The 13803-nt window shown below is 37.6% G+C and overlaps 1 protein-coding gene across 7 annotated transcripts in view; it reads right to left on the minus strand.

Annotated features, from left to right (window-relative positions):
* Positions 1–13803, minus strand: part of LOC100647333 (sodium/potassium-transporting ATPase subunit alpha) — a 187741-nt gene that overhangs the window by 12455 nt on the left and 161483 nt on the right. For 5 of the 7 annotated variants that reach the window (XM_012308483.3, XM_012308488.3, XM_012308486.3 and 2 more), the window contains 5 exons: positions 12943–13068; positions 9607–11332; positions 8723–8959; positions 5047–5348; positions 3570–3664 (listed from right to left, as the gene is read on the minus strand). In XM_012308483.3, the coding sequence (XP_012163873.1) occupies positions 3570–3664; positions 5047–5348; positions 8723–8959; positions 9607–11332; positions 12943–13068 (2486 nt within the window). Of the gene's footprint in view, positions 1–3569; positions 4765–5046; positions 5349–8722; positions 8960–9606; positions 11333–12942; positions 13069–13803 lie in introns of those variants that run through there. The other 2 variants (XM_048405840.1, XM_012308484.3) reach the window with 2 other exon arrangements.

Consider the following 13803-nt stretch of genomic DNA (forward strand, 5'->3'; position numbering starts at 1 on the left):
GAGAAAGGATTTTATGCGAAAAGATAATGACTATATGAATATGGCGGGATCGATATTACGATGATGATCGGAGAAAAAGGGGGTCAACGATAATTGCTAATAATACCGATGATAATGATGACAATGATGCTGATAGATAATAACGATAATAATGATAATAATGAGATAATTACCAAGGGGATGAATAGTAAATATAATATATATATATATATATTTATATATATATATATATACAGTTATAGATATATATATATATACATATATAATACGACTATATCGATCTATGTAGACAATTATATATAAAATAGAATCGAGACTCAACTAGCTATGACTCTCACAGGCGAACATCGTTGAACAGGAACAACATCTATTATTAAATCTTTCGATAATTTATAAAGAATCTTAACACGTGTTATCGTATACGCACGCTTATCTCTTCCTTCTTTTTATAAAAAGCTACTTTTTTTTATATATAAAAAGATATTTTTAAGATTAAAGCGAGACAAGCAGAGTCGAGTCACTGATACTGAAAGAAACAATCTCCGTGTAACATTGGCATTTTGTGAAACTCTGTTTCAAATTTATTGTTCACCGATCTCTTCGTCGAGTTTCGAAACGAACGTGTTAAGACTTTCGTCGACGACCACAGTCGCTCCTTTCAACGAGACTCGCCTTAGACTACTAAGTCTCAAAATTAAGCCCGTCACTTGATTACAAGATCGACGAGAATCGATCGATGCAGAAGTAGCAACAATCGGAATTGAACTGAGTTGTGGAACTTCGGTAGCTGATCTTCTTTAGCCAACAACATCTTCAATAAATAAAGAACCACATGCGAAAACCACGAAATTACGTCATGTTCTGCATCGGATTCTTCCACACGTTTCTCTTCACGAGTATGTAAACCTGTTCACCTTTCCGTCTGCGCATGTCCATTTTCGACTTCAGATCAAAGAAAAGTGAATGACAAGTGTCTTGCAGATAGTAGAGTTGACTTATACGATATCCGAACGTTCAACGACCATCGTCGATTATATTCAGGACCGTTTAATCGGTCGACTGGAAAGAAGGATCGTGTTGTACTTGGGTGGTTGGACATAGCGATTGAGAATCGAAAAGAAAAAAAAAGAGCAAAGGGAAACGAAAGATCGGTCGTTAATGTTTCAACGAGGCAAAGCAACGACTTTCGCCTGTTGCGTAAAAAGGCAGTCGAGGTTGGCTGAGGAAGAGATACACAAGACGATAAGAGCGAAAAAGGAGAGAAGATTAGAAAATAAAACGTCGGATGAAGCAATGAAGTTGAGAAAGTAGGTGAAGTAAACAATTTTACGTAATAAATAATATTATCTAACAAAAAAAGGATTCATAGTAATAATAATAATGATGATGATGATGATGATGATGGTGTCGTATCGGAACTCGTGGACGACGTGTTGTCTGGTAATTAAAAATATGAATGATCGAATGGAAAAGCGACGAAGATCGAGCAAATCGATCTGTGCTTCTTTGAATCTCGATACGTCATCACCGATGCAACTGGTTTTTCTTCTTTTTTGAGAAAAGAAGAGAAAAGGACTTTCTTGTCCGTGGTGGGCCAAACGTGGCAGACGATCGATGACAGCGACAGAACTTTTTGATAAAAAGGGAGGGTGGCGAGAAGATTAGAGAAAAAGCTGAGCTGGAAAATATGAAGTAGAGAAATAGTATCATAGAGAAAGTGGCAGAGGAAGTGAATAAATAGATAGAGATGGGCTTACCTTTGGCGTTAACGAAATAACACACAAATTACAAGCGAAGATCACCGTTATGGAAGCGACTGCTTGACTGGCAATATTTGTATTTTGTCTTTCTTTTCGTGTTCATTCGAAGGAATGAGGAAAATCTTCGAAAAAGGAAGTTGACTGATTGCTCGTCCTACGATATTTTAACAATTCCAGCAAATACTTTTTCTCTGCAGATGACATTTTATGATAATCGACTTATATCGTGCGCAATCTAACGATGATATGGATAACAGACTATCGATAAAGTTAATTTAACAGACGACAGATAAAGCTTCTCGTTTGATCTCAATTAAAATTGTTTCGTCGAACAATCGAAATTGAGTAGAATCGGTTAATCGTGGACGAGCAAACGTCACCGATCAAGATTCACAATCCAGCTTTGATAGATAATAGATAGAGAATATATTAAAAGTTGAGAGTAGATAATAAAGCTCTATAGTGTGTAAATAATACCCAGTCACCAAAATGCCCTCATGTGTTTTTATACCTGCGTGCACCATTCTGTTACCTTGTTCGATCATTCGGTCATTTATCATCCCCTAGCGTGTCTGATAGTCCTTCGACCAAGGCATCGGAACAAATTAAACCCACAGCCTTTAGCGTTTCGACCAACAAACTTACAAAGCGAGGAAACGCATAGGAGAAAAAAGATACGGAAACAAAAGAAAAATATAGAAAATTATATATATATATATATACGTATATACAAGAACCATGTACCAAAATTTCCTTATGTTCCTGTTTTATTTCAAAATACGCGTTCGTTCACGTGGAAGCTCGAGCGAAAAAGCTTTCTTTGTGACAGAAAAAGCGTTTTAGACAATCCTTCAGACAGTTATGCTTCTCTTCAAATGCGAAACGCAGGATTTTATCCATATTCTTTTTTTTTTTTTACTTTCTTTCTTCCAATGCGATGCATTTAGTTGAAAAGTGGCATTCACCCGCGAACCAGCAACCGTTTGGTCGTTCACGTAGAAATTTCGTTCAACAAACACAATACAGTTAATTAATTCGACAAACTTCCCACAAAAAAAAAAAAGGGAAAAAGAAACAGAGAATGGAACGTAAGACAAAGAAAGAGAAGAACTGAACACGAAGAAAAGAATACAACATCGAACAATTCGTATGCACACGGACAAAAATCAGGCTAGGGATTAATTTGTAACACGAGAATCGTTGTCACCTCGTTCACAGTTCCTCGTGGTCTGCGCGTATGATCGGACAACGAGTTTATACGATTTTTTTTGGGGGGGCTAGAAACGTGTCGTGATATATCTCAGTGTCGTTATTTGTTTCTTTTTTTCTTCTTTCTTTCTTATAGTGTCCGAGAGTATATACGAGACAGAACTAGCTACTGTACAATAACGATAGGAATAATATAAGAGGTGTAACGACCAATAGATGGGTAATGGAGACTCTTCTGTGACTTGATTCCTGAAGTCAAAGTTTCGTTGTATTTTCTTAGAAAAGATTTTCAATACTGTGTCACTTAATTCATTCTGTTTTCAATTTATTTCGTTCGTTCAATTCTTAAGCAAATTTCATTCAAGAAAAAATTAACGATGTGATAATTCTTGTTAGATATATTTAATCGTGCAAATGAATGAAACTTCAAGAATCAAGCAGATCACGTCACCGATTACTCTTTCTGACCATAAAAAGTATCAGTGGTGTAGTAGTAGTAATAGTAGTAAGTAGTAGTTGTAGTAGTAGTTGTAGTAGTAGTAGCAGTAGTAGTAGTTCATTTTTTTTTGTCAAGACTCGGTTATGTTGTTGATGTGTTACCTTTCGTTAACTAGCTTGTCAGTGAAGGGGTTTCGTGGATGTCGCTTCATAATATCGCTCTCTGCCTCCTCGTAGGCAAGTGAGATGGCTGGTACCTGACGTCACATTATCAACAGGCTCAGTAACAACGCCAATAGTTAGAACAATGATGAGTATCGTTTCTTGCTGACCCGCGATACAAGGATGCTGACTATCCTCATTATTTTAAGATTCACGGATTCAAAAAGAAATATAAATAAAAAAGAATTGATGCAAAAGAGGAGAACATTCTTTCTCTGTCATTTTCACAAAATTTGTATAGTCTCTTTGAGGAATTTTATGTTTGTTGTAACGGTTCGTGAGTTTCCCCAAATACGGTTAGCTTCAAATTGCAATAATTATCTTTTAATTACAACGTGATCAGTCAGCATTCTTGCGACCAGTGAGTATCATACGATGAGAACGCAGAAAAGGTAAGCAAAAAATCAACTGAGAGAACCAAATCGATCGGAGCAATGAGGCAGGAAGTGTGAAGGGATGAAAAAGGATGTACTTTGGGACCGGTTTTCCCCCGGATCATCAATTCGATGATCTTGCAAAATTCCTTCGAGAATTTCTTCTTTCGTATCTGGCTCGTCAGATCGACTCTGCTTTCGCTGGAAAAACTTGATTATATCTGAAAGTACGAGTACCTTGATCCTAAATGAAACCTCTTCTATCTCTAAATTCACATCTAAATATATATAACACAAAACATAATTAAAAGATCTAGTCTCAACACAAATTTTTCAAAGTTCGATCAAACAGAAATTAACGCGTCTTAAGATCTCAAACAGGATCAAGATTCTCGTGTTCCAACAATTTAACAGAGAGACAAATTATCTCGTATGTGTAGCGATTCCTCTGCAGATTGGTCTCCGCGAACATAGCCACCTAAATAAAAAGGACACAATAACTGAAATCGATAAAAACTAGCTTTCACTCGTCAAAGGGATGTTCCTAGATGGTTGTTCTGGCGATACTGCGATTACCGGAGCTCTAGCTTGTCCTAAACAATCGCACGAGTCTAACTCGATGTACTTCGAGAAGCTATCTCTCCCGCAAATTAAAAAATGAAAGACCTTTCGTTGACGAGGTTGTCTCGATAAGGATCACGAGGCCTTCTCTTCATGATATCCGATTCTGCATGCTCGTACGCCAAGGATATGGCTGGCACCTGGCAATTCATCGTTTTTAAACACACAATCCGCACGTATGGACTATTCCACGGACAAATGGAATCGATTATTCCAATGATAAATATTCAGACAATTACGCAATGCTGAAAATCTTCGATTAAGAATAGTCGAATGTCAACGACACCTCAATCGATTTCATCGGAATACGAAACTCGTCGAGGAGTCGCCGAATTCGATACGAAATCTTCGCTGTTTGCGTTTCGAGCATGTCTAACATGTGATAGAGATGATCGAAACGCGAATGGTAAAATGCGACTCACCATGTCCGTTCCCAAGTCGATGCAGAGAATAGTGACGGTACCAAGAGGCAGAGGAATATCGCAAAGGATGAACGCCAGGAAAGGTGAGATCTCAGGGATATTCGAGGTGAGGGTGTACGCGATGGATTTCTTCAGGTTGTCGAAGATCAGTCGACCCTCCTCGACACCGGTCACGATCGAGGCGAAGTTGTCATCGAGCAGAATCATGTCGGCTGCTTGTTTGGACACGTCAGAACCAGCGATACCCATGGCTACACCAATGTCAGCCTTCTTCAACGCAGGAGAATCGTTCACACCATCACCTGGAATTATTTAATAGATCATAATGCAATTGCAAGTTAATCGAACGCCAAGTTGTATGTGAAATGATCCTGTAGGAATAGTGGGCGAAGGTTTTGTTGTTGAGATGAAACAGATAGTAAGAGCAATCGCGTGGATTGGTCATAATATTCTTGGTTGTAAGAATTTGTAGGATTCTACGTTGCGTAAAAATTAACAAAAAGAAGTTAGTTTTGAAGTTTGCTGTTTTAGGAAAATCTAGGATGTCAGAAATTTATTGAAACAAGGGAAATGGCATTTGTAGAATTAATTGGAAGAATTAGTAGGGGATTCAGTGTAAGTATAACAGTGAGTATGGCAAAGGATTTCAAATGTTTGTTAGTTACTCATTTAAGTAATAATCCACGTATGGCTCAAGGAATTAACCGAGTCTAATACACAAGATCATTGTTATATGTATGTGAGGATTCATTAAGATTATTAACAAGTGTAATGTAGAATTTTCCGTATTATAAATCAAAAGAGGATTTGGTCAAGTACAGCACAGGTAATAAACAAGCTGCAGTTCGCTACAGCAAAGGTAGAGACACATTACATACACGTGAAATCATGTGTTACCGCATTGCATACGATAGCACGTAATATCATAGGTAGGATTTATTTATTATTTTTGTATCACATTATACCTTGGAAACTATTTAATAACACATCGTCTCTTGTGAATAATGGAATGTGAAACCTCAAGCAGGTAGCTCTTCCGATTAAGAGGAAGATATACAAAATCTTGCAGCATTTCTGATTCAGAATAGAACACGTAGATCAATTTGGCTATAGGAAATAAATGCAAAGAGAGAACGAATTTAGTTAAAGAATCAGAAGAACATCCTAGTTGATACAAAATGTGTTTCAGAATGATTAAGGACGAATTTGAATTTTGCATGGTCTAACTGAAAATGATATAAAGAAAAGAGAATAAAAAGTTTCATAGAACTATAAGCACTCGTGAAAGATTAACAGTATGTTCAAGGTATATTTATAATAAAATTCAATGTATTCTTTCGTTAATTATTTTCATTAAAATAATTATTGATATTACAGCCAACCATAACGTATATGAAGATTCTGGCCGAGAATGGGATGCTTGGTCAGGACAGAAATCTTGTTTCTGTTGATTTCGGATCTCTGCTTGTCATTCTACATTATTCAATATGAATTTTATTTCACTTTACTCGTATCATGGCAACTGTCCTGTCATTATTGCCATACTTCAAAAGAATATATGAGTTTCTCTTTATTCCACATCTTCTATTACTACCAATACTACTTATTATTTCTTCCGCCATGCTTTTCGACATAGGCTTATGGCATTTATTGCTTTTTGTAATTTCTAATACTCCTATCCCTTCTATGTTATCCGTAGAATTCTTTTTCTGATCTGGACTGAACTGATTCGGCTCCCGTCTGCATTTTCTATGCTGTCCCGATCTTCGTCTGTATCAATCTCATTGTTTCCACTATTTTCCTACTGAATTATATCATTTTCCGACATTTTCGACTCAGGTTCTCCTATGGTACTATGCGTTCTGAAACATGTTACACTAATATAACAAATATATATATAAGAATATAAAAAATATAAAATAAGAAAATAAAATGAAACATTAATACTTATTTTAAAGCTTTACCAAGGAAGTAAGGTTTCGTTATGCTTACATTCTGGCACCCAGAAATGGCAAAAGAGACGTTATTTGCCTGAGCAGCAAATACTCCCGCGGTATAATTTTCTTAGCAGCTTCGCCGCTTTTCTGCTTAACCGTTTGTTCCGCTTCTTTTCTGTGTGTTTAGTTGAAATAATTTCTTTTTTCACTGCAAACTTTTGGTAATTCTCTCCAAAATATAGTTCTTAATTACAAGCTAGGATTCGGTACTGTCACAGGAATAATAAAAGATGTTTGTAATTCTATATGGAAACCTTGAAGCCTAACTGTGATGGCTCAGCCAACAAAGGAGTCTTTAAAAAACGTTCTATTAATTCAAAAATTCTGTAATTACAATCATTCCACGGTACTTTTAATTTTAGTTTATGCTAACTAAGTTTCCATCATCTTTTGGAAGAAAACTAGAAACTAAACAGCTCAATGTTCCACGAGCATCCCTCCTATTGTGGAGAATGGCGAGGCTCAACTGTATTTCATTGTATGAAGCAAACAAAATTATTAATTGTAGGTCGTCGCGAGTTAGACGAGTTGCAGAAAATGCATTTACCATTTTAACTGCTGGACAGTCTTTAGAAACCAGTTAGAAGCATAAGCAGAAGTGGCAGACAAAATCATATTGGCAGCGTGCTGTCTGCATCAAATGTGACAAGTTGGAGCTTGATGTTTTACCGAAATTTTACAACTGCCTGCTTCATTACAAAGAATATAAGAATATAAGTGAGACAAAATTTTACTCAAACAACGTTTCGAATTCGTGAATATTTTAAGGAATATTTGGACTCCTCCGATGGTACAATACCGTGGCAAATAAATACGGTTCGTAGAGAAAGACTAGAAACAAAGGATTAACAATTTTATAAAACACAATAGCAAACTAGCGTTATTTGAATTCATCTAGATTTTGTTTGTATAAATACGTAGAAATTTTAAATAATTACGATGTTTGTACTTACAAGATATTTTTAACTTCTTCCCAAGCCTCTCGTAGCATCTTCTGATTCACTGAGGCGCAGGATTTTTCGTTAAATAACACTGTACGTTTCCTCGCACTTTCTATTAATAATTCCACCATTGTCTGCGCTGCTCACGCGACATTAAAACTGCCAGACGTCGCGGAATTGATGTCTGCTTTTACACGCGACGATACGCGAAATGCCGTAAACAGCGTGGCGTGACGCTGACTTGTTTCCAACGGATTTAAAACGATGGAAATATACCGGCTCACACTTTCCGAACGTCACGTGAAATAACCCGTTGTTACGTGATTTCACGTGACGCGAGAGTAACGCGTTTCTACCTTAAGAGTCAGTGCACTCCAAAGAACTTAAAGAGGATTATTCAGAGAAATATTATAACGTAAGATCATTCGGTTCAGGTATGAAGTTGTTTGAACTGATTGTTGCGTTCAAACTGGTCAAATGGTTTGCTTAGTATGTTACGTTCGAACTATCTAATCTATATTTTTATTTATTGTATATTCCCATGATTAGAAAAGGGAATATCTAGCAATGATCTATACATAGACCCGGCAGAGATTGCTTTTGACAATAGAGCCATAGTGGTGGGATTGAATCGTTTGGATTTATGCGAAACAATCATGTTGGATTTGAAACAAACGTTCACAGTGATGCAAAATATTATTCACAGAAAAGGGTAAAGAATAAAATAAAATAGCGTACCAGTTACAGCGACGATAGCACCCATTCGTTGGCAGCCTTCGACGATGATGAGCTTCTGCTGTGGCGAGGTACGGGCGAACACAATTTCGGTGTGGTACCTGAGAATCTCGTCCAGTTGGTCGGAGTTCAGTTCCCTGAGTTCGGTTCCGTGGATAACGGCAGCTTTAGCCTCGCGAGGATTGACTTCGGATACTGGGATATTCAACCGTTGAGCAATGTCCTCGACGGTCTCGTTACCTGATCAAAGATATCATTTTCAATCTAAGTATTTTCTTCCAAGAAAGCTAGGATGCTCGGCGCTTTAAACTGATTTTCCAATAAATTTTCGCAACCATCCACTCCCTTGGGAAGTGTAGGATCGAAATTACTTATCAGGTTCCTAACAGCTGCTGCGGATTTATGAATATTTTATAAGAAGGGGCAGAGTCGAAGGGGAAATTCTCATTTGCATTCTTCTGCTTGACTACGCGGTATACCGAAACGATTTGGGAAACGAGGAGATTCGGATGTAAATGTGGCAATTTGATTAAATTTGGTTAAATAGTTTCGGTAGTTACTTTGCTTTAACTAAATTTTCGCTCCTTTCTAAGCGGAAGTAACGCGCAGATACAGGTTCAACGAGAAAGAAATTGTATTTGCTTTTCATTACTGATGTTTCCACACCATAGATATCAAACAATTGTTACATAGTATAATCTTCTGCAGAAAATCTCTCTTCAAACAGTGGAATCTCCTAATAAAAATCTCCTAGACATAATCTATAAAAAAATTCACTAAAAACAACTAAATAACTCCAACAGAATCTCCTCGATATAACCAATTGTGAAGGATGGATTAGAAGAAAAGCAAATAAATGAAAGAAAGGAACTACCAAGAAAACTGACCTTCAGAGATGATGCCGACAGATTTGGCAATGGCTTTGGCAGTGATCGGATGGTCACCGGTTACCATGATGACCTTGATGCCGGCGGAACGGCACTTGGCGACCGCGTCGGGCACCGCAGCTCTGGGCGGGTCGATCATAGACATCAGGCCCACGAAGCGGAGTCCATCAACCGGGAAGTTAGGGTCGTCGCAATTGAACTTGAAGCCGATCGGGAATTTGTCGGACGGCAGTATGAAGTCGCAGAAACCGAGTACACGTTCACCAAGGCCACCAAGTTCCAGGTAAGCGTTATTGAATGCCTCCTTCATCTCTTCATCAAGTACCTTTTCCTTGCCACCAATAAAGATAGTCGAGCAACGATCAAGAATTCTTTCTGGCGCACCCTTCATCACGAGAAGATGTCGAGGATCGTCTGGGTTGTCCGATTCGTGGATAGAAACTTGATACTTGTTGGTAGAGTTGAACGGAATCTCGCAGACTTTCTTGTTGCGTTTCCTAATGCCCATAACGTCACCAAGAGCAAGTTCCATACATTTCAACAGAGCAGCTTCCGAAGCGTCGCCGTTCACTTCTCTCTTCAGGATAGGCTTGTCTTCCTGGCCACCTTTGAATTCGGCACGGTTGCACAGAGTAGCAATTTTTGCCAGAGCTTTGAATCCAGGGCTGGTACGATCGTATTGAAGTCCAGATTGATCCTCCGTTGTGTCAGCTTCGATGATCTGATTGTCGAACCACATGTGAGCAACGGTCATACGATTCTGCGTGAGTGTGCCAGTCTTGTCCGAGCAGATGGTCGATGTCGAGCCCAGGGTTTCCACTGCCTCCAAGTTCTTAACCAAGCAATTCTTCGACGCCATACGTTTGGCGGTCAACGTCAGGCACACGGTCACGGTCGCTAGTAAACCCTCCGGTACGTTAGCCACAATAATACCAATCAAGAAGATAACAGCGTCCAGCCAATGGTAACCAAGAATGAAGGCGATAAGGAAGAACGTAATACCAAGGAATACAGCTACGCCAGTAATCAGATGGATGAAATGGTGGATTTCCTTAGCGATCGGAGTTTCGCCGGTGTCAAGGCCGGACGCTAAACCAGCAATCCTTCCCATTACAGTTTGATCACCACAGCAGATCACAACACCTTTTGCGGTTCCTTCAACGGCATTCGTCGAGAAGAATGCGAGATTTTTCGTTTCTAATGGGTTTTCGTTCGTGAACTCTGGAGACCTGGATTGCGGCTCGGATTCTCCGGTCAGAGAGCTGTTGTCCACCTTGAAGCCCCTCGATTCGATGATACGGATATCAGCCGGGATACGATCGCCGAATTTAACATCCACAACGTCTCCAAGTACCAGTTCTTCCGCTTTCAATGTCAGTTTCTCGCCTTCCCTAATTACAGTCGCGATCTGTGGTACCATGTTCTTGAACGATTCCATGATCTTGCTGGATTTGCTTTCCTGGTAATACGAGAATATGCCTGTAACTATAACCACCGCCGCTAACACGATACCCAGGTACAGATTGTCGTCATTTGGATCTTCGCTGGTCGTTGCTTGAATTGAGTACGCGATAAAGCAGAGGATCGCGCCGATCCACAACAGTAACGCGAAACCACCGAACAGATTTTTACAGAATTTAACCCATTCGGGCGTCTGTTTCGGTGGGGTCAGCGAATTTGGACCGTCCCTCTCTAAATTCTCTTTTGCCTTCGCATGGCTGAGGCCCTGAAACAAAAATAGTTTATCGTTAGTTCATCATGTTTGTAGCATTATGTTTGATTTGTTAGAGTATCTCTTTGGTAAAGTTTGAGGTCTATTGCGATTTATAATTGTTGCCAAATCGAAGCAGTGTTACGATAGTTTGGATATTAAGTTCTCAAATACTGTGTGGATTATGAAGTTTGACCTTTATTTTGGATTAGATTGCGATGTTCTGTACCTTCTTCCTATTTATTGATTATAGTTCTTACTCTGTGTAAAATGAGTACAAGTGCTGTTTACAGTTAGCGTTCGGTCACTCTTTGATTATAGTCGTTCAAATTCTAATAATATCCCAATGTAATATCTTTAACGTAAAATTATAAGAATCTGAATTATCAATGTTTATTGATACCCAATCTATTATCGTTTTAACAACATCTATCTATTCGAACTCTCAATATTCCTCGAATATCTATTTTGTTCTTTCAACGAACATCATGAAACAACATCATTTCCAAATTAATGCGGATAATCATAACGGTAGCAAGGACCAGATAAATAATCATTGAAACCATTCTTCATTATCGTACACAAAATCGTTGTACGCAATGATCATATCCAGGATGGTATTAATTATTTGGAGAAATTAATAACAGACTACAAATTCTCCAATCAGAAATTTTAACGAAGAGTTAGATAATTTTAGTAGATATTGAAATTTTGCTATAGCGATATTTTAACACATATATGTACTATCTTTTTCTTTTTAATTTTTCAATCAACCCATTCACGTCTCTTGTTAACGATTGCAACGCGTTCCACAATTATCGGCCTCGCTAAATAAGGGACATCAGGAATTTCGTGTCAGCGATGATACTCGAGAGCTTTAAATAACCCGATCGATCGAGGCGCGCGACTCGGTCGCAGAGAAAGAAAGAAAGAGAACTCGGCTCGCGTCAGCACCAAGTAATTATTCTAAACTGGAACGCGATTCCAACGATTTTCTTTTCTTAAATCATTTCATTTTTTCGTACTCTCTTTTTTTTTTTTTACAATATTCTATGAGAAGCAAAGGTCGACCCTTTCAAATTGCACACGTGTAACGTTATACCTCAAATACGACTCAGTGTAAACACTCACAAAGTTCTCTAAATTGGCTAGAAGAACGCGATTCGAAGGATTTTTTTTTTAATTCATTTGATTCTTTCACATTTTTTTTTAAATAATATTTCATGAGAAGCAAAGATTGACTCCTTCAAATTCCACACATGTAATGTTACATAGATCTCAAGTGCGATTCAAAGTAAACAGCCTTAAAATTTTCTCTGTCTCGGTTGAAGTTCTGAGTAAATTTTCGAATTAAAATATTGATCGTTAGAACATTCAATTTTCTAAAGTTCATGGAGATTTTTATTTAACCAAACGACCAATGTATTGCTTTTCAGTAGAGTTGGTCTTGACCTTTTTTTCTATGCAAACTATCAGAGAATGATTTCAAATAGGACTTCGATAAATCAAATAGGATTCCAAAAAATGACTTGTTATAAGTCATTGATAAACAAAATTTTTTTTCGGAGATGGAAAAGAAAGAGAAGATTTGGCCGCGAAAGGGTTAAGAATGTGAATGTACTTACGTTTTCGGGGTGTGTTTGAAATCTTTGATATAGTTCCTCGGGTGTAATTTTGTGGAAGTCAATGTCCAACTCCTGCTTCAGGTCCTCTAAATTGTCCGTTCTCCGCTTTGGATTCTTCCGCCGCGACTGTTTTGCAAAAATAACATAGAACAGATTAATCAAAGGTGAAAGTGAGTTAGCGAGATGTTAGGTGAAGCCCGTTTTATTTTCTCAAGTTTGGTGCTACGTTGAATCTAGGCGAACGCTATTAGCAATTGAGAGTAAAGCCAGTTTCTTAAGCTTGAAGTTATAAACACTTTGTTTAATATCCTATAATAAAAATATTTTGGGAATATTATTTTTAACGAAGATGGTAAAAATATCAATTTTTTTTTTGTATGGAAGAATTATAAGGAAAATAGCAAGAGAATACTTAATACTTTAATTAACATTTCTGAGATTAGTTTAAGTTCCCAGAATAAATGTTCAAGTTAGAATATTGATATTTCACATTGATGATATAACATTTAATTCTTTAAATCTCATAACACATTCATCAAATTAGTTAAAGCTTTCAGAATAAGTTTCTAACTAGAGAAATCAGAAAATTTTTAAATATTTCAAAACTATTTTATTTCAAAATTATGATAATACCACAATCTTCGTTAAAAAGAAAGTGCCCTTATCAAAGTATAAGGATCACCCTAAGAATATCCTTCACCATACAAAATTACTTTTCATTCCAACACCACTCCGCATAAGAAATATTTACAATACAATCTTTCAGATACAATAATTAATCGTATGATCGTTAATTACAAGATGTTTCGTTTCCACGATCATATAGAATCGTCAGGAGATCAGTTTCAACCCTTTATCCCT

The sequence above is a fragment of the Bombus terrestris genome, chromosome 5, assembly GCF_910591885.1.
Source record: "Bombus terrestris chromosome 5, iyBomTerr1.2, whole genome shotgun sequence".
Lineage (NCBI taxonomy): Eukaryota > Metazoa > Arthropoda > Insecta > Hymenoptera > Apidae > Bombus > Bombus terrestris.